General features: G+C 41.8%; 1 protein-coding gene across 1 annotated transcript in view; it reads right to left on the bottom strand.

Moving 5' to 3' along the window:
• Nucleotides 1–22,983, bottom strand: part of PCSK2 (proprotein convertase subtilisin/kexin type 2) — a 293,015-nt gene that overhangs the window by 51,356 nt on the left and 218,676 nt on the right. The window contains 1 exon segment of the mRNA XM_040430178.1: nucleotides 6,755–6,831. Within this exon segment, the coding sequence (XP_040286112.1) occupies nucleotides 6,755–6,831 (77 nt within the window).

Here is a 22,983-nt window from a genome sequence, read left to right as displayed (position 1 = left end):
TAGAAATACGAATATCAGATCTAGAATCATTGGCAGCAGTACTATTTATGTAGTACTGACTTAAAGGGGTTATACCATGATTGATGTAAAAAATGAAAATCAGGCATCATATAGTACATGACAAATCAGTCCTGTATCTCACACAGATCCCAAGATCTCCACATTCATTGCTCCAATTGTTCTGCTAGATATATTTCAGGCTGGCAGCTCAGGGGGATTGTCCTCTCTGCTGTAACTCTTTCCCTGTAACAGCCACAGCTTCTAACAGAAGATATGGCTGTTGACAAGATTTAAACTGAGCATGTGCGACCACCTCAGTGAGATGGGCCAGAAATAAGGAAAAGAACAAACAGCAGGTGGCGCTATACAGCTGCATTTCACTGAATAGTTCAGTGGCTATACTTATCCTTTGATTACATGCAATTACAAAAGCATTCAAATCCAGGTGCTGGTTGGAAAAATGTAGAATATTTTTGTAGCACAACCCTTTAATACCACTTGAGATTCCCTTTAACCAGAACCCTCTTAAATTAGCCATGGTAGGGAGTAGCTACAGAGATCACCTCTTAGTGTGGAGGACCCAGCAAGTCTGTATATTAAAACAATAGCCTGTTAATTTTAATGTGAACTGTGCAATGCCCTACATACTTCCCCTGTGGTCGCGCAGCAGAGGAATTGAACACTTGATGTCAGGTTCCCCCACTAATCACTGAGTGTCTTAGCAGCAGTATACAGCAGACAAACCCTGTAAAGTGTATACTTTTTGATAATTAAAGAGCTGAACCCGGACATAACCCCTTCTTCACCTATGCAGCCCCTCTGAGGGGAGCATCGGAGTATTTCATGCATTTTCAAGGGCTTTTTCAGCAGATCCGGTGACGTACCTGTACGGGAAAGTTAGGTGGAAGCTAGCCTAGGGCAGTGCTAAAGCCTGACCATTAGTGCCGGTGACACCACCCAGAAACACTGCTAGGTGGAAGCCTCCGACTAGTAGTTTAAAAAGATTAACAAAACAGCCCTTGCCCTGCGCGATACAGCGCAGGGCAAGGGAAAGCATCAGAGATTCCACTCAGAGGGGCTGCCTGGGTGAAGAAGGGGATATGTCCGGGTTCAGCTCTGAACACAGACAACCCCTTTAATAGGCTAAAAATGTTATGAATAATCTTATATAATATGTAATGTAGAATTAAAGCCCAAAATAAATGGTCACATTGCCCTCTAAATAATTAAAACCTTTCAATTAAAATATTTTATATTTTTTTATTTTGCCTAATTGTTAAATGTAAGAATGACTACAATAACCGTGATAATTTATTAACTGCAGTGGAGTACTAGAAAGGCACAAAATATTAACCTTTAATTTTATTACCTATATGTCCATTCAGGGTCGAAGTAATTAACGCTTGAATAAGCCACCTTTACATAGAAACTGAAACATGACACGCCTCATTGGTTTTGTTAAATTATGATAATGAGAATAATCCTTTACATACCCTGCAATAAACAGGCCTCGTAAACGGGACATTTTGCACACAATTTAACATGCTAAATCTCAATACCATCGATTCACTGGTCTTTAGTTCAAATCCATTATTTACACACTGACGATCTGTCAGAAGCCAGGAGATATGATGACTGTGTGTCTTTGTGTTGTTTTGGATATTTCAAGCTTTGAAGGACGCAGAAAAGCCAAGTTCTAGTAAAGTTTAAGGCAGCCAGTGACCAATGTGATCACTAGTCATTGAAATAAGGTTTCCAATCTCTAGAAATAACCTCAACTTGCTCTAAACAGGTAAAAGTAAAATGGTCGTACTGTATATTAGGTTTTTTACATTATGCACTATAACCAGGCCGCTGGTGCTGTGGACCCTTGACAACAGACTGCGGCAGCCAATCACTTGCAATGGTGACATTGTAAAGTGTGAAGGGACACCCTCCTAAATATGTTGAGACTGTGCCTTTTAAAGGGAAATTGTCATCAGAACAGGTCTATCGAACTACTGTATTTACATGTCCCCACTATTCAAGCTACGTTCGTTCAGAAGCTGGTTTTGTTGAAGCTCACAATTATGGTGTTTTTAGGAAATATCAACTTTAAAAATGTACCCAATGTCATCAAAGCTTAATTGGTGAAGTCATTGGGGTGTATCGCTGCAAGCTGTGAGTCAACCCTTTTATCCCACACACCTCGCTTTCAAAGGCCGGAGGTTTTATATTAAGGGCTTATCTTGGGATAGAACATCAATATCTGATTAGCAGGGGTCCAACACCCTCCACCCATTAGCTGTTCGGAAGTCAGCACTGGAACTACAGAGTTCCATCCATTGTCTGTTTACTGCAGACCCTATTTGCAACCTCCGTTGATGGAAAACTAGCATGTATGCAGTGTGAGAAGGGTGATTGATGGATCTGGTCACATGAACCTCCATCAGTGATCATTTCTGGATGGGAACTCCATGTAGTCAAAGAGAATGCTTTGTCTGCCATGAATTTAGAACATTACAAAGTACTGTGAACTATTACAGCAGAACATTTAATTGGGATATACCAGTAATGAACATACAGTCCCTTTTCCTACACACTGGTTAAAATAAAGTTAAAACAGCCAACCCTTAGATTTTTAGATTGAAAATCGAAATTTTCCAAACCTGACAACTCCTTTATGGTTTACCAAATAGGGATGGCTGCAGCTGAGAGGAAAATGGTCAAATGCATGCAAAGCCTGTAATTATAGCAACTTAAAGGGCATCTGTAAGCAGATTTGTACCCATGTAACTGGATGACCTGTAGCATGTTGGCTTTAGTGTTGGGCGCGAATATTCAAATTACAAATTTTAATCGCTAATATTGCCACTTCGAGAATTTTCGAACGTTTAGAATATAGTGTGCTATATATTCGTATTCACGAATATTCTAGATTTTTTTTCATTTGAACCCATGATCCCTCCCTGCTTATTGCTTGTGGGCCAATGAGAAGGCTGCAATGTCTTTGTCTGAGCTTAGCAACATCCCTAGCAACCAATAGGAAAGTTGCCTACCCCTTACTATATAACAGACATCCTAAAACTGCGGCCCTCCCACAATGCCCTGCTGTATTCTGATACCTGTAGGCTGTTCGGCCATGCTGGGAGTTATAGTTTTGCAACAGCTGGAGGGCCGCAGTTTGAGAATGCCTGCTATATAAGAACCTCCCCAGCAGCCATTTTCTGTAGTTTTATGGAGTTCTGAGCGAGACAGAAGGGTCATTGCTGTGCTCTGTGCTTTGCTGTTTAATTACATTAGATAGTTAGTTAGTTAGTTAGTTTGTTAGTTAGATAGTTAGTGGGAGATAGTCAGTGTAGATTAGATGGTGATATAGTGTAGCTGATAGGTTCTGCTGTCCATACATACATACATAAAGACATACACAGTGCTGTGATGTTACAACAATACATAGTGCACCAATCAGTAATATGTAGTCAGACCTGCTAAAATGTGAAGTTGCGCGTATTGCGCCAAAATATGCGCATCATTAATTGCTGATTTGCTCAATCTCGAATATATTGGAGCACTCTATCTGCATATAAAGCTATTGTAATGTTCTGCCGTGCCAACCATTTTCTCTAGTCTTTGCTTAAAAAATTTAGCAAAAAAGACCCACGCCTGTATTGCACACGCAATACGTGCATATTACATTGACGATTTTCGCAATCAAGAATATAATGACAAATTCTCGAATTTACAAATTTATGACGAATATTTGCCCAAATATTCGCAAAATATCGCAAATTTGAATATTGCCCCTGCCACTCATCACTAGTGGGCTTGGCAGCTGAAGGCATCTGTGTTGGTCCCATGTTTATATGTGCCCAGATTGCTGAGAAATATTAAGTTTTACTGTATGCAAATGAGCCTATATAAGCAACGGGGGTGACCCCACTCCACTTTGATTGACAGCGCCAGGTAGTGTAAACATCTTCACGCCTGGTCATGACTTCTCATAAAGTCAATCGATGTGCAGAGGGTGTGGCAGTTGCAGAAAAAGCTGAGCTTCTAGGGGTAACACCCCTATTTGTCCTAGAGGATCATTTACATATATAAACACGTCATTTTTCTCAGCAATGTGGACACATCTGAATATGGAACCAACACAGATGCCTTCAGCTGCCAAGTGCAAATGTCATATGGTACAAGTCTGCTGATAGATGCCCTTTAATTTGTCAGTGAGCAGCATCTAATAATTCTTTCAAATTGGAGAATAAATAGAATATAACACAATGTGGTCAATAAAGGTCATTAGTAGGATATATTTTAAGACCTCCTCTTGTTCTGGACACATTTTGCTCAATGCTTTATCCTTGTTTTTTCTTGTCTTTTTGGCTCTGCTTTGCCTTTGTGCTTTGCTAGTTCAATTCAATACATAGTTGATAAGACATATTTTATTAATTATTTTGTCATGGAAACAGTAATACCAGAACAAAAGATCATGTTCTAGGGTGTTCTAGTTGAAGGGTAGATACTGTATTCTGAGGTAATACAGAGAATTGTTTTTCAGTAAAGTATATGAAGATAAAAGGGACGCAAACTAAGCACAGATTTCTGGTACACAGCTTGTCCTCCACCTTGTTTTCCAACTTTATGATTCTTTGTGAAGCTGCATTTATAACCACCAATTGAAATATCTGGGACCAGTCAGTCAAATGGTCATGAACCCACAGGCTATCTTCCACATCTACCATTCTTTACCTGGTAGTCTATTATGTATTTTGTTAGGCAACTAAGTTAGGCAAAAAAAAAAAATCACAGAAAAAAACAACGATAAAAACATCCTGCATGGTATGATATATAAATGTGCGGATGTCCCTGGCCACATTATTGAAGAAAGTCACAGAAATAAGATAATAATGCACTTAGTAAAGTAGATGCAAGCATTATATATGGACAAAGTCCTCACTCTGATATGATAAAATCTGAGACACTTAACCAATATATTTGGATCAAAACACATCTGTGCCCACCTACCAAGCGCCAAGGTGGTCTCAGGTCAGAGGGGGCACAGATGTGTTTTGATCAAAACATATTGGCTAAGTGTCTCAGATTTTATCATACCAGAGTGAGGACTTTGTCCATATATAATGCTTGGATCTACTTTACTAAGTGCATTATTGCATTATTATATATCTTATTTCTGTGACTTTCTTCAATAATGTGGCCAGGGACATCTGCACATTTTTATATCATACCGTGCAGGATGTTTTTATCGTTGTTTTTTCTGTGATTTTTTTGTTTATGTAGTATATGCTTGAGGGAGTGGCACCTTCAAGTGTGAATGCACTCCTATTTTATCTTGGGAGTAGCATTCCTTTGCACTTTGCCATTCCTATCTCATAGACCGCCCTGATTAGGTGGTACATATAGGTGTGCTTGCTCCTCCTCCCATTGGTTGCTTGACACCCATGGAGGTGACTAGGAGCAGCACACCATATGTGCGGCGTCTGCGCTCCTGAACATAGAAGCCCAATGGCTTAGGTAGGTTTAACATAGGACCCCCCTGACCTGAGACCACCTTGGCGCTTGGTAGGCGGGCACAGATGTGTTTTGATCAAAATATATTGGCTAACTGTCTAAGATTTTATCATATCAGAGTGAGGACTTTGTCCATATATAATGCTTGCATCTACTTTACTAAGTGCATTATTATCTTATTTCTGTGACTTTCTGCAATGAAGTTAGGACTTTAGTATAGGGCTGGTCACATGAGCATTATACGGTGTAAAGATCATAAAGATTTAGTAATTTTTTTTAGGAGCCCTTGTCAGAGGAAAGGAGGAGAAAAATCATATGATTTTAAGGATATTTTCAGGATTATAAAAATGATCTCCTATCCTTAGAACAGATTTTCAATATGTGATCAGTGGGTGGTCTGACTTCTGGGATCCTTCATGTTCAGCAAAGTGAAGTGGCCACAGTGCTCCATTGAGTGCCACTTCCCATTTGTTTTTTTACCAGGCATATTGCTCTACATAGCCCTGTTTCATAATGGTTATAGCACTGGTACTAACTTAATCTCATTCACTTGACAGGGTCTGAGCTACAGTGCTAGATGTAGCCACAACCAAATGTATGGTGGTGTGCCTGGTAAACAGTGAACTGAACATGGCTCTCAATGGAGTCCCTTGCAATGGCAGAGGACTGCTGATGATTTTAGCCATTTTTATTAACTCATTAGCATTATTCCCAGACTATGACATCACCATTACTGCTCTCATGGTAGGACAGGACCTGGGGAGGTAATGGGGTAAACTTCCCCCAATGAGTGAAATAATTTTTTAATTCACCAGTTTCTATTGCAATAATACAATAGATAATTCTGATAATTCTTATCTTCCTCTCTCCCACACCCTTCTAGGCTGCTTTACTGTGTTTATGCCATCCTGTTGCACCTGCAGTGGCTTGATGCTATTGGCACTAAGACCCTTGTGCAGAGGCACCCAGAGGTAAAGAGGACCCTAAGAGAGAGAAGGGTCTAAGTCATTTTCTTTATCTGCTCTGGAATTGTAATTTAGCAGTCTAGAGTCTGAGCATTTTGAGTCTGGTCTGGGGTCTGAATTAATTTAGGGGTCTGATCTGAGGTCTGAGTTTAGTGGGGCGGTCTGTATTATGATCTGAAATGCATGAGGATGTGGGCATCAGGCCTAAGTTAAATCATTTTTGTATATACTGTTTTTGTAAATTATGTTTAAGACTATACTTATGAAAAATGCTACCACATTACCTGTTAAACCAGTCATCAGTATAACGAGGATAGGGGTAAGGATCATTGCTGCTGAAGTCGTAGCTTGCCTCTGCGTTCTGAAACAACAATGACAGAAAATCTACATTTGTATTCCAACAACAAAACTATAAAAACAAAGTCAGAGATGGAAAACAACTGAAATCCATTATGAGCACACAATATCAGTGATCCTGGTAAAAGTTAATAAAAGATTTATAATGTTATATCATAACCTCCAGGATTACTTTCAGAAGCAATGAAAGAATGTCTGAAAACCCACTTCAATATATGACTAAATCTGATTTGATGCAAATCTCTAGCCTTTAGATTTATTTCCAAAGGGAAGTAAATAGCTCATTAAAGACTTATCCTCGCTTGAATTTCTCAGCCAAACCATTCACTATGACCAGAAAAGGAAGGGCGCAAATGAAAGAGCATCACCTATTATACTAATCAGTGCAATGCTGTTCTGTGGACTATCTAAGCCTATCAAGAGAACAACAGAGCTGTCATACTGTCATCTCAGTTCTACATCTACTATTAATAATGATTATCTTGCAGATAACATATTTCCCTTGCAGCAGCAGTAAACTGCCAATGTATTACCTATCTATAGAGAAATCTCTCTGTGTTGACTGCTACAGAAAATCAGCATTTTATATTTCATTTTCACTGGTATAGTACTGCCAAAAGAAAAAAATATATATTTTCTATGAATATTAAGTTTTAAAACAATAATCCTTTCTGACAGAAGTATCCCTTTAAACATTTCAATGTAGACAATTGTTTCTCTGCAAAGACATGCAGGAGAACTGGTTCCTGAGAGCAAGAACTAATGCAGGAGTGGAGGCAGCCAGCTTTGAGAAAGCAACTCTGCCTGGAGATATATATACCATATTTTTCGCCCTATAAGACGCACCGGTCTACAAGACGCACCTAAGTTTTAGAGGAGGACAATAAGAAAAAAATATTTTTCATTAGACCTAAAGTCAGACCAGCTGTCAGACCCCCAATATTAATCAGACCTCAGCTGACAGCCCCAATCAGACCCCCCAATGTTAATAAGACCCTAATAAGAGCACAGATAAGACCCCCAATAAGAATTCAGCTCAGACCCTAAAGTGAACGACCCCCAATTAGATCTCGGATAAGAGCCCCAATATAAATGAGACCCCCATTCAGACCTCAGATTAGCCCCTATGCCTCTTATCATCAACCTCCATGCCTCTTATCATCAGCCCCCTAGCCTCTTATCATCCCCCATGCCTCTCATCAGCCCCCAGCCTCTCATCAGCCCTCAGCCTCTTATCAGCCCCCTAGCCTCTTCTCAACCCCCTAGTCTCTCATCAGCCCCCAAGCCTCTCATCAGCCCCCCAGCCTCTCATCAGCCCCCAGCCTCTCATCAGCCCTCATGCCTTGCACACAGGATCAGGCAGTGTGAAGACTTAGAGGAAGAGCAGGCATATGTGGCAGGAAAGCCTGCTCCACCCCTCATCTGCCTGCTCCTGTGCTCCCATCAAAGTTCTCACTGCAAATCTGCCAACCGGTCCCTATCAACCAGCACCAGACAGGGTCGGCTGGTCTCTATCACACTACACCAGCTACAGTAGAGCCAGCCCTACCACCCAGCGCACGCCGCGGCTGGTCCCCATCAGCAAGCATGCGCTGAGTCCGCCGGTCTCTCCCTCTTCAGGTATGTCTGGTACATCGCAGGCTGCTGTTCTGATGCAGCGCAGCCTGCGATATACCAAGCATAATCAATGTGCCGCACATTTTATATTTCTTTGCCCTGTATTCACCCCATAAGAAGCACCCATTTTAGGGGGGGGAGTTCATCTTATGGGCCAAAAAATACGATATATATATATAGTCAAACAGTAGTATTGAAGTGCATTGACGCCTACTGTATCTGGGGTCATTCTAGCATATTGTGATATAGTATTTAGTTCATAAGTGAGCAATGGGACTCCTTGACAAAATGTGATGTTAAAGGGTAACTGAGCTTTAGAACTTCTCACAATTTAACTTCTGCTTTTGCTGGGGACAGTGTGAGGATCCATTCCAGCCTCCGCAGTGCTCTGGTCTGTTTATATTGACTTTTGGCTGAGCCAATGTGCTGGCTATACATCTAGCAATTCTCCTCAAGTAATGGGACATGTCCAAATACAGTCTTCCGGTACTATACTGGTCTAGACTTCCTTTCCCATACTTCTAGGCCAAGTAAGCCCTATACTAATCCTTGCCTTTATCCTAAGCACACATGGTGTGTAAAAGCTTATGAACACAGCACACATATCTAGGACTCAGAATACACATTTTCATGACAGCATAAAGAGGGAAAAATAATTGCAGGTCACGGAAGACAGTTATTGGGGAGAGGGAGAATTTATGAGGTGAAAGATCCAGAATACAAGGACACTTATTGGCTACAGCACAAAAGGGTTAAGGACTAGTCAGTCAAGTGAGGGATGCTGACTAATAATAAAAAAAAGCTAAAACCAACACATATAGATGCACTTAAGCACTTCATAAATGAATTATGTTATGACTGGCGTAAGAAACATGTTTACTATGTATTGGAGGGAAGATGTAACTCTCATACACAGAAAACAGCTGTTTGAGATGCAGAATATTCTGCAATGTTTAAGCATTGAGCCCTGGATGGGGAATGGACCTCTGCACTGAGCTCAGAAGCAGAGCTTTGGAGCTAGCCAGTGAATAAAGATACACCAATTCCTTCAGTCTGTCCATGCTGCTAAGGATGGGATCACCTATTAACAGTAAGGGGATGGCAAAATTGCTAGAAGGGAAAACCCAGGGGTGCACTACCAATGAGGCCAGGTGAGGCGATCGCCTCAGGCAACACCAGGTAGGGGCAAGAGAGGGCCAACTGAAGGGAAGGGGTTAGGTTAAGAAATTGGCATTGGGGAGGGAGGGGTGCCATTTCAGTTTTCGCCTCAAGCAGCAGAAAGGCTAGGTGCACCCCTGGGAAAACCCCAGTGGCAGAGATTTCAGATGTGTTTTTAGAGTGGATAAATGAAAAGTGACCTTTGAGAAGTTGTTGTTTTAAAAGTTAGTGCCCATTTAAGGGTATAAACATCTGTAAATGCATGGACATGCATAAAGACATGTGAAAAAGTTTGTATCTATCATCTTCACGTGAAAAGGTAAAATGAATGTAAGTGGGAAGATTATCCCGGGGTGGCAGTGAATATTGGAGAAAAAAATTATAGTATACTGTAATTATTGCTATGCTAATTTCCACCACTCATTTCCATGCAATCATTAATTACTACACAGGTTGCATGGAACATGCCTGGAGAATAGTGCCGGTTCTTCAACGAAAACGTGCCATCGTTTGAGTTTTTGTCAAAGACTTTCTTAAGGCTTCATTGTATTAGGCTTTGTTATTTAAACTAGGGATTATTCAGATTTAACAGTTCTAGTTATAAAAAAAAAATGAAAGACAGTTCGTATTTGATTCATGATCTTCTCATGAGTTACAATTGCTGTAAATGAATGCATCCCCAAGGATCTCAGTGATGTATCCATGGTTACCCTGCCTGGATATGAATCTAGATAGTTAAAGTAAAGTAATATCAGACATAAATAATTCATGGTATCTCTCTACAACTATGTGACCCAGATTTTAAATATCACAAGTGAATATTAGTTGGAGGCAAACATTAATTCGGTGAAAGCAAAAGCATAAGCACTGCTTTGACTAAATGCAATTGGATATAACGCTTTATTTCTCAAACAGGTTTTTATGTTTATCATATATTTTGCTTCTATTATGTTGTAGCAATTGTAGCATGGATTTAGTTTTAAGTTTACTATAATTATTGTCTGTATACATTGATTTCTAGGGAAGTTTTTCTTTTACAGAAATCTAAAAATCATATGATTCATTTATAGGGTTTATACATATAGCAATGAATGGTGGCTACGGGTCTGGTAGGGATTTTATGTACCATAGCATGGTTATTCTATGCTTCTAGGAGAGATTACATCCATTATATGGCATGGGATGGAGCATGTCACCTTTTTTAGATTCTCAGAAAAACCCCAAAAATATAGAATTAGTGCATGAGCACTAATTTGGCATAATTTATCAAGAACTGAACAGATATTTTGCAGTATTCATGTAATGTTTTCAGGGAAAATGTGATTGCATTGAGACAAAGAGATGAGCAAACTTCCCAAAATTAATTTCGAGTTTAGTTGGTTGTCTGATTTGCTTTGGTCCAAATAAATTGAGTCCTAGTCTAAAGTGCCCCAATTGACCTGAAAAGTCATGTGTGACACTCTGAGGTCTCCTAGGACTGTATCCAACCCCTTTCAATCTTTTTAACCCAAAGACAGTATTAATAATGTCAAAGTGACAGTGACATGTATAGCTGTGGGTAAGTGGATGGCCGCCGGTGGTAATAATATTAGTAATATTAATAGCATACTGGACTGTTTTATTTATTTTTTTCATTAAAAAAATGTCCAAAAATTATCTCTTTTTGATGGCAGATACCTTGTTCTATGTCTTCTGACCTGTAAAATTGGGGCCACCATTTTGAGTGATTCATGTGAGACAAATCCGAAAAGTTTTGGATTTGCTGAAATTAGAATTTTTGGGGAGATTTGTAACAAATTTGATTCACTCATCATCTCTACATTAAAAATGGTTGAACATTCATTTTTTCAGTTGCTGATTCTTCACAAGAGTTCTACCTAGACTATACTTTACCGGTAGCTAAGATTCAGTTTGGTGCCACAGCCCAAGTTGGATTTTACCATGTTGGACACCTTGCACCCGTGGGAGATAAGTCACTGCTAGTGGGGTCTGGCAGCAATTTATTCCTCTCACCTCATTAAAATAAACACGCAACTCAGTTGAGCAAAATGTGCACATACTGTATATAATGGAGTCCAAAGGTAGTCATGCAATGGCTAAAGTGCATGAGTAGCTTTGGGATTTGCAACCTTCATGTGCTAAAAATCATTTAGCAGAAGTGAGGGTTTAGAACTTGATACCAATATATTCTGAAGATAAATTCATTATTCATGTCTTTTAGTGTTTGGCAATATATCCAGAAAGAATTGTATGGAAAAAAAAGTTGAATGTTTTATGCTATAATAATGATTATAATAAAAGCAATACAAATGATAAAACAACAATAATAAAAATGTTGATGTAGTAAAAGAATAACCCAAGGTGAATGGACTCTTGAACATCAGCGCAACACACACAGAAAAAATCAATTCCTCTAAGTATTATGTTTGGAATTGTATCCTCTGGCCAGGCTGGATGGTAGAAGTGGCCTGTATATAGCAGCTACAACATCTGAGAGTCAATACACAAGTGAGATGAATGCCCATGATAGTCCAACTATTGCAAAATTCCATTACTGAGAACATGATAGCTCCATTTCCTCATCAGCCTCTAGCTACACTGAGGTCTTATCTGACTATGATCCCATAAACACTTGGTAAATAGATCATTATGGTTCCTTTTCCCCTCACAATATTTGATTGTAGGTAAAGTATAGGTTATCGTGTGTGGTTTGTGCTGTATGCTTTGTTACAATGGAGAGGAGAATTCCACTGGGGTATAAGATTTTAGATTATGTGCCTTTCTTTTTCTGATATATTCCTTCAAAGAACACGTACTGTACATGCAACAAAGAAGATATTGCTGTTCCACAAAGGAAAACTCCACTTATCTCAACATTTTTACAATATTTTATAGTTTAATGCTTTATAACTAGGGTTGAGCGAACCCGAACTGTAAAGTTCCGGTTCGTACCGAACTTTAGGATTTTTGTACCCCGGACCCGAACCCGAACTTTTACGGAAATGTTCAGGTTCGGTGTTCAGCGCTTTCTTGGCGCTTTTTGAAAGGCTGCACAGCAGCCAATCAACAAGCGGCATACTACTTGCCCCAAGAGGCCATCACAGCCATGCCTACTAATGGCATGGCTGTGATTGGCCAGAGCAGCATGTGACCCAGGCTCTATATAAGCTTGGGTCACGTAGCGCTGCACGTCACTCTGCTGTTACAAGTGTAGGGAGAGGATGCTGCTGGACTTGTGATTTCAGGGAGAGCATAGGAGAGAATCTAACTCAGCAATCTACAGACAAATAGTTGTGTGGGTGCAGGGCACTATCATTTTACCCTGCCCTGAGCTCATTGACCAAAAAATACTAACTTTTAGAATTCTGTTAGTTAGGTGGGTGGCAACGGCGGTGGCCATTTTATGCATGTTCAGTGCACCAGCACTGCATCTAAGCTTTTAGGACATTGCAAATCACAATTTTTTGGGGGCAAACTACAACATCTGGATTAGTCAGTGTGAAAATTAAGGTAGAAATACACCCATCATTTTCTGGGGTTTTAAAAACACACAATTTTTTTTAAAAAAACAGTATTTTCCAGATCTGCAAGTGTTAAATTCAAGTTTAATATATACAGTTTTCATATTCTGTTAGCAAAAAAAGACTTTTTTGGCAATCTACAACATCTGTATTAGTCAGTGTGCAATTTAAGGTAGAAATACACCCATCATTTTCTGGGGTTTTAAAAACATACTTTTTCCCCCCAAAAAAACTGTATTTTCCAGATCTGCAAGTGTTAAATTCAAGTTTAATATATACAGCTTTCATATTCTGTAAGCAAAAAAATACTTTTTGGGCAATCTACAACATCTGTATTAGTCAGTGTGCAATTTAAGGTAGAAATAAACCCATCATTTTCTGGGGTTTGAAAAACACTTTTTTTTTTTTTCAAAAAACTGTATTTTCCAGATCTGCAAGTGTTAAATTCAAGTTTAATATATACAGTACAGCTTTCATATTCTGTTAGCAAAAAAAAAAGACTTTTTTGGCAATCTACAACATCTGTATTAGTCAGTGTGCAATTTAAGGTAGAAATACACCCATCATTTTCTGGGGTTTGAAAAACACACTCTTTTGACAAAAAACACTATTTTCAAGCCTTGCATCATCAGCAAGTGTGAAATTACAGGCTTATATACTGCTGTCAAATTCAGTTTTTAAACAAACACTCATTTGGGCACAAAATTTTTTGTTGGCAGCCTTTGATGCAGATGTCATTGTGAGATACACCCTTAATACAATTTGGGTTACATTCAGAGATTTTAACCCCTTAGGGACCCATGACGTATTGGTACGGCATGGTTCCCGAGTCCTTAAGGACCCATGACGTACCGCTACGTCATGTGTTGTTCCGATCACCGCCGCCCATGTCGGCGGATCCCATGACCCCCCCCCCCCCCCCCGTCGGCGATCGCCGCAAACCGCAGGTCAATTCAGACCTGCGGTTTGCGGCTTTTACCTATTGCGGTGCCGGCGTGTGGCGGTGCCATCGGGTCCCCATGCGGCTGTAGGGGGGACCCGATGGCATGGAAGGCAGCGCAATGCCTAAGGAAGGCATCGCACTGCCTTCCAGTGACGAGCCTGTGAGATCCAGCCCCTGCATCTCACAGGCCGGAAGCTGTATGAGTAATACATACTGTATTACTCATACAGCCAATGCATTCCAATACAGAAGTATTGGAATGCATTGTAAAGGATTAGACCCCCAAAAGTTCAAGTCCCAAAGTGGGACAAAAAATAAAGTATAAAAATAAAGTTTTCCCCCCAAAAAATTAAAAGTTTCAAGTAAAAATAAACAAAAACTGCATTTTCCCCAAATAAAAGTAAAAAAATTGGTAAAAAATAGTGGGGGGGGGGGGGAGTATACATATTAGGTATCGCCGCGTCCGCGTCCGTTTATCACATAACCTAACCCCTCAGATGAACACCGTAAAAAATAAAAAATAAAAACTGTGCTAAATAAACCATTTTTTTGTCACCTTACATCACAAAAAGTACAACAGCAAGCGATCAAAAAGGCGCTCGCCCACCAAAATAGTACCAATATAACCGTCACCTCATCCCGCAAAAAATGAGCCCCTACCTGAGATAATCGCCCAAAAAAAAAAAATAACTATGGCTCAGAATATGGAGACACAAATTTTTTTTTTGTTTTAAAAAAGCTGTTATTGTGTAAAACTTACATAAATAAAAAATTTATGGCTCTATAAAAATATCACATGACCTAACCCCTCAGATGAACACCGTAAAAATAAAAAATAAAAACTGTGCTAAATAAACCATTTTTTTGTCACAAAAAGTGTAATATAGAGCAACCAAAAATCATATGTACCCTAAACTAGTACCAAAAAAACGTCCACCCTATCCCGTAGTTTCTAAAATGGGGTCACTTTTTTGGAGTTTCTACTCTAGGGGTGCATCAGGGGGGCTTCAGAAATTCAGAAATTAAGAAATTTAATCTCCATTTGCCAATAACTCTTGTGGAACACCTAAAGGGTTAACGACGTTTGTAAAATCAGTTTTGAATACCTTGAGGGGTGTAGTTTCTTAGATGGGGTCACTTTTATGGAGTTTCTACTCTAGGGGTGCATCAGGGGGGCTTCAAATGGGACATGGTGTAAAAAAAAACAGTCCAGCAAAACCTGCCTTCCAAAAACCGTATGGCATTCCTTTCCTTCTGCGCCCTGCCGTATGCCCGTACAGCGGTTTACGACCACATATGGGGTGTTTCTGTAAACTACAGAATCAGGGCCATAAATATTGAGTTTGTTTTGGCTGTTAACCTTTGCTTTGTGACTGGAAAAAAATTATTAAAATGGAAAATCTGCCAAAAAAGTGAAATTTTGAAATTGTATCTCTATTTTCCATTAATTCTTGTGGAACATCTAAAGGGTTTACGACATTTGTAAAATGGCATTTGAAATACAGCCATTTTGTGCAAAGATATATTTACTTCAGTACTACAGAGGTTCAGGCCCTCTGAGATACCCCCCTACATACAGGGGTTTGAATTAGGCATTTGAAGTACAGCCATTTGAAATACAGCCATTTTGTGCAAAGATATATTTACTTCAGGCCTACACTGGTTCAGACCGTGTGAGATACCCCCCTACATAAAGGGGTTTGAATCAGGCATTTGAAATACAGACATTTGAAATGCAGCCATTTTGTGCAAAGATATATTTACTTCAGGCCTACAGAGGTTCAGGCCCTCTGAGATACTATCTCTACATACAGGGGTTTGAATTAGGCATTTGAAATACAGCCATTTGAAATACAGCCATTTTGTGCAAAGATATATTTACTTCAGGCCTACAGTGGTTCAGACCGTGTGAGATGCCCCCTACATACAGGGGTTTGAATCAGGCATTTGAAATACAGCCATTTGAAATACAGCCATTTTGTGCAAAGATATATTTACTTTAGGCCTACGCTGGTTCAGACCGTGTGAGATACCCCCCTACACACAGGGGTTTGAATTAGGCTTTTGAAATACAGCCATTTGAAATACAGCCATTTTGCGCAAAGATATATTTACTTCAGGCCTACACTGGTTCAGACCGTGTGAGATACCCCCCTACATACAGGGGTTTGAATCAGGCATTTGAAATACAGCCATTTGAAATACAGCTATTTTGTGCAAAGATATATTTACTTCAGGCCTACAGAGGTTCAGGTCCTCTGAGATACTACCTCTACATACAGGGGTTTGAATTAGGCATTTGAAATACAGCCATTTGAAATACAACCATTTTGTGCAAATAAATATTTACTTCAGGCCTACACTAGTTCAGACCGTGTGAGATACCCCCCTACATACAGGGTTTTGAATCAGGCATTTGAAATACAGCCATTTGAAATGCAGCCATTTTGTGCAAAGATATATTTACTTCAGGCCTACACTGGTTCAGACCGTGTGAGATATCCCCCTATATACAGGGGTTTGAATTAGGCATTTGAAATACAGCCATTTGAAATACAGCGATTTTGTGCAAAGATATATTTACTTCAGGCCTACACTGGTTCAGACCGTGTGAGATACCCCCCTACACACAGGGGTTTGAATTAGGCATTTGAAATACAGCCATTTGAAATACAGCCATTTTGTGCAAAGATATATTTACTTCAGGCTTACACTGGTTCAGACCGTGTGAGATACCCCACTACATAGAGGGGTTTGAATTAGGCATTTGAAATACAGCCATTTGAAATACAGCCATTTTGTGCAAAGATATATTTACTTCAGGCCTACAGAGGTTCGGGCCCTCTGAGAAACTACCTCTACATAGAGGGGTTTGAATTAGGCATTTGAAATACAGCCATTTGAAATACAGCTATTTTGTGCAAAGATACATTTACTTCAGGCCTACAGAGGTTCAGGCCCTCTGAGATACTACCTCTACATACATGGGTTTGAACTATACATTTGAAATACAGCCATTTTGTGCAAAGAAATCTTTAATTGAGGCCTAGTCTGATTCAGGCCGTGTGAGATACACTCTTTACATACTGTCGTTCTTTTCTACTATTAGTTAAACACCCCTTTATGGCAGGATCCTAAATTCAAAAAATATGAGGAGACCGTCAAATAAGGGATGTGGTCCAGGTCGTGGTGCTGCTGGTGGAGCTCCTGTTGCAGGGAAAGGACGTGGTCGATCTGTGCCAGCTACACGCACAAGTGAAACCCCTTCCTCAGGTGTGAGTAGGCGACAAAACCTGCAGCGGTATTTGGTCGGGCCTAATGCTGCTCTACGAATGGTGAGGCCTGAACAAGTACAGGCGATAGTAGATTGGGTTGCTGACAGTGGATCCAGTTCCTTCACATTGTCTCCCACCCAGTCTCCTGCTGAAAGACCACAGTTGGCACCTGCAGCCGATGTCCATCAGTCTTTCACCTCACCCCCTTGCAAATCAGCCAAGCAGTCTGAGCCCCAAGTCATGCAGCAGTCTCTTCTGCTTTTTGATGACTCTGTTAGCAGGGTTTCCCAGGGCCATACACCTAGTCCTACCCCAGAAGTGGAAGAGATTGAGTGCACCGATGCCCAATTACTTATTTTTCAAGACGAGTACATGGGAGGACCATCGCAGCACGTCTCGGATGATGACGAAACACAGGTGCCAACTGCTGGGGCTTTCGAAAGTGTGCAGACCGACAACGAAGTCAGGGGTGAAGACTAGGTGGAAGAGGATGTGGAGGACGATGAGGTCCTCGACCCCACATGGAATCAAGGTCATGCGAGTGACCTATGTAGTTCGGAGGAAGAGGCGGTGGTCGCACAGAGCCACCAGCACAGCAAAAGAGGGAGCAGGGAGCAAAAGCAGAGCGGCCGTCCTCTAGACAGTACGCCTCCTACTGCCTACCGGAGCAAGGGACCGAGCACACCAAAGCCAGCTCCAAGGAGTTCCCTGGCTTGGCAGTTTTTCAGACAATGTGCTGACGACAATACACGAGTGGTTTGCACGCTGTGCAATCAGAGCCTGAAGTGAGGCATAAACGTTCTCAACCTGAGCACAACCTGCATGACCAGGCATTGAAGTGCAAAGCACGAGCTGCAGTGGAGTAGACTCCTCAAAAACCAAGAAAGGTCTCTGGCTCCTCCTGCTTTCTTTTCTGCTGCAGTCACGGCCTTTTCATCCACCTCTGGAGTGACAGTGCCACCTGGCACCCCACAAACAGAGGATCTGCCAGCAACACCAACACCTGGGTCACCAAGCATCTCCACAATGTCACACGGAAGCATTCAGCTCTCCATATCCCAAACGCTGGAGAGGAAGAGGAAGTACCCCCCTACCCACCCGCGATCCCTAGCACTGAATGCCAGCATTTCTAAATTACTTGCCTTTGAAATGCTGTCATTCCATCTGGTGGAGATGGAGAGTTTTAAAGGCCTTATGGCGGTGGCTGTCCCACAGTACGTCGTGCCCAGCCGCCACTACTTTTCAAAGCGAGCCATCCCTTCCCTTCACAGCCAAGTAGGGGACAAAATCAGGTGTGCACTGCGCAACGCCATCTGTGGCAAGGTGCACCTGACTACGGATACGTGGACCAGTAGGCACGGTCAGGGCCGTTATATCTCCTTAACAGCACTGGGTAAATGCAGTGATGGCTGGGCCTGAGGCGGATAGCAGTTTGGCGCATGTCCTTCCACCACCGAGGATTGCAGGGCGCTTCAGTTTGCCTCCTGTTGCTTCCTCCTCCTACTCTGATTCCTCATCCTCTACCAGCTCCTCATCCGGTCAGCGTAACACCTTCACCACCAACTTCAGCACAGCCAGGGGTAAACGACAGCAGGCAGTTTTAAAACTTATCTGTTTGGGGGACAAACCCCACACTGCGCAGGAGCTGTGGACGGGCCTTGAACAACAGACCGATGAGGGGTTTGTGCCAGTGAGCCTTAAGCCCGGCCTGGTGGTGTGCGATAATGGGCGAAATCTCGTAACAGCTCTGGGACTAGCCGGTTTGCCGCACATCCCTTGCCTGGCGCATGTGCCGAATTTGGTGGTGCAGATATTCCTTAAAAATTACCCCGACATGTCAGAGCAGCTGCTGAATAATGTGCGAACAGTCTGTGCGCGCTTTGGGCGTTCTCACCCTGCTGCTTCTCGCCTGTCAGAGCTGCAGCGTAACTTCGGCCTTCCCGCTCACCACCTCATATGCGATGTGCCCAGAAGGTGGAACTCCACCTTGCACATGCTGGCCAGACTGTGCGAGCAGCAGCAGGCGATAGTGGAGTTTCAGCTGCAGCACGCACGAGTGAGTCGCTCGGCGGAACAGCACCACTTCACCACCAATGACTGGGCCTCCATGCGAGACCTGTGTTCCTTGTTGCGCTGTTTCGAGTACTCCACCAACATCGCCAGTGCCGATAACGCCGTTCTCATCGTTACAATCCCACTTCTATGCCTCCTTGAAAAAACGCTCCTGGCGATGATGGAAGAGGATGTGGCACAGGAGGAGGAGGAAGAAGAGGGATCATTTCGTAGGGTTTCCGGCCAGTCATACCCAAGTGACTCCGAGGGTGGGTTCCTGCACCCACAAACCCAAGGTACACAATTGTCCAGCCAGGGCACAGTTCTGGAGGATGAGGGGGTGGAGGATGAGGAGGAGGAGATGGAGGAGAAGGAACCATGTTCACAGCAGGGTGGCACCCAGACTAGCTCATGGCCATCACTGGTGCGTGGATGGGGGGATACAGAGGACACAGACGATACACCTCCCACAGAGGACAGCTTTTGGTTGCCTCTGGGCAGCCTGGCACACATGATCGATTACATGCTGCAGTGTCTCCGCAACGACCGCCGAGTTGCCCATATTCTAACTTGTGCTGATTACTGGGTGGCCACGCTGCTGGATCCCCGTTACAAGGGCAACGTACCGTCCTTAATTCCGTCACTGGAGCGTGATCGTAAGATGCGCGAGTACAAGCGCACACTGGTGGATGCGCTGCTGATGGCATTCCCACCTGACAGCGGGGGCACAGTGGAAGCACAAGGCGAAGCAGAGGACGAGGAAGATTTCGCCAACGCAGCTGGGGCACCGCCAGCACCTCAGATGGCAGGGTTAGCATGGCCGAAATGTGGAAAAGCTTTGTCAGCACGCCACAACAACCAGCACCACCAGCTGATATGGAACGTCTTAGCAGGAGGCAGCATTTCACCAACATGGTGGAGCAGTATGTGTGCACACGCCTACACGCACTGAATGACGGGTCTGCCCCCTTCAACTTCTGGGTCTCCAAATTGGGCACATGGCCTGAGCTTGCCTTTTACGCCTTGGAGGTGCTGGCCTGCCCTGCAGCCAATGTATTATCTGAACGTGTGTTTAGCACGGCAGGGGGCGTCATCACAGACAAGCGCAGCCGCCTGTCCACAGCCAATGTGGACAAGCTCACGTTCATTAAAATGAACCAGGCATGGATCCCTCAGGACTTGTCCGTACCTTGTGCAGAATAAACATGTATACCGGCACTAAGCAGCCATTGTTATACTGCAGCGCAATTGCTCATGTTTGTATTTTGGATATTTCACACTCTTTTGGAGTGTACCTTAATTTTACAAAATTAAATTAAAACCAAAAACCTGTGTTGGCTATCTCGTCCTCCTCCACCGCCGCTTCCACCTACTCCGCTACGTCCACCGCCTCCTCAAACTCCTACTCCATATGGAACTCCACCTCATAAATCCATTTTTTTTTTTTGTACATATTTTATTTTATATCATTTCACTACTTTGTCATTTACATTTTCTGGTGGAATTCACCAATTTTTGCGTGTATAGTACCACTGCTCTACCTAGTATGACGGTTAAAAAATAAAAATAAAATTGTCATTAACATTTTCGGGTGAAATTCACCAATTTTTGGGTGTATAGTACCACTGCTATACCTAGTAGGCCAGTTAAAAAAAAATACAAAATTGTCATTAACATTTTCTGGTGAAATGCACCAATTTTTGGGTGTATAGTACCACTGCTATACCTAGTAGGCCGGTTAACAGAAAAAAAATATTTGTCAGTTACATTTTCAGTTGAAATTCAACAATTTTTTGGTGTGAAGTACCACTGCTATACCTGTTAGACCAGTAAAAAAAAAATTATAATATTTGTCAGTTACATTTTATGGTCAAATTCACCAATCTCCTCTACCTAGTTGACAGCTTAATAAATTTCAATAATTTTATTTTTACATTTTCGGTTGACAATAAACAATTGTTTTCTGTCATAGACCCCTGCTCTACCAAGTAGACAGGTTAATTTATTTCTGTAATTTTTCTGTTACATTCTTGGGTTGACATTATACAATTTTAGACGTGAATAAACCCCTGCTCTGCATAGGTGACAGGGAATACAATTTCTGAAATGCTTCCTTTAATTGATGCGCGCCACCTTCTTTGATTTAATGCTTAAACTTAAGCAAGTTGTACCACATTTAAGCTTCAAAACTTTGTCCCACATTTCCACTATACTCTTTTGGCCAACATTTGCCCCTCAATAGCTTTTCCCACAATTCCGCTTGACTCTTTTGGGCCACATTTGGGCTTCTGTAATTTGTCCCACATTTGCGCCTCAATAACTTTTCCCACATTTCTTCTTGATCCCAAATTTTTTAAATTAATTTATCTCCCTTAAATTTGGTCTCTTTTTCTCACGCTCCGTCTCCGGCCTGGAACCCTGATTCCCCACCACCCGTAATCACCATGGTAAGCGCATAAAAGAACATCGAAAGGTGATAGAGCAGATATCAAATTGGATCGTGAACATCACGGGGACGTGCGACATTGTGGGTGGGAGCAGTAAGTATGCACACGCCTACACGAACTGAATGACGGGTCTGCCCCCTGCAACTTCTGGGTCTCCAAATTGGGCACATGGCCTGAGTTTGCCCTTTACGCCTTGGAGGTGCTGGCCTGCCCTGCAGCCGGTGTATTGTCTGAACGTGTGTTTAGCACGACTTGAGGGTTATATTTCCCAATGTTTTGGGGTGTACCCTAATTAAAAAATATATAAATAAATTTAAAACCAAAAAGCAGTGTAGGCTACATAACATAAAGCAGCAAATTGCTATACTGTTTTGTGAATTTTATAGATTTTCAAGATTTGTCCGGCATTGTAAGCATTGTTGCAACACAACGCTAATAACTAAAATAACTAAACTAAACATGTATACTGCATCTACAGTAAACTGTAATTATATTTTATATGCTTTTTGAGCAGTACAAGCATGCACTGCAAAATGTTATAAATAGAGTTGAGCAGACACCTGGATGTTCGGGTTCGGCGAGTTGAGCCTCCTCCACTGCCACTTCCACCTACACTGCCACATCCACCGCCTCCTCAACCTCCTTCTCCATATGGACCTGGTCCTCGTAGATCAAGATTATTATTTTTTATTTTTACGTATTTTATGTTATTTTAAGTCATTTCCCTATCCACATTTGTTTGCAGAGCACTTGCCATGCTCTTAACAACATTTTGACGCCATTTGCAGCCCTCTAGCCCTTTCCATTACATTTTTACAGCAACTTTAGTGCTCAAGAGTTCGGGTCCCCATTGACTTCAAAGGGGATCGGGGTCAAGTTCGGTTCGAGTTCGGATCCCGAACTCAAACTTTTTTCCGAAGTTCGGCCGAACCCGGACATCCAGGTGTCCACTCAACTCTATTTATAACATTTTGCAGTGCTTGCTTGTACTGCTCAAAAAGCATATAAAATATAATTACAGTTTACTGTAGATGCAGTATACATGTTTAGTTTAGTTATTTTAGTTATTTTCGTTTTGTTGCAACAATGCTTACAATGCCGGACAAATCTTGAAAATCTATAAAATTCACAAAACAGTATAGC

This window comes from Bufo bufo, chromosome 4 (genome assembly GCF_905171765.1).
Source record: "Bufo bufo chromosome 4, aBufBuf1.1, whole genome shotgun sequence".
Classification (NCBI taxonomy): domain Eukaryota; kingdom Metazoa; phylum Chordata; class Amphibia; order Anura; family Bufonidae; genus Bufo; species Bufo bufo.
This window is presented reverse-complemented; position numbering and strand designations above follow the sequence as displayed.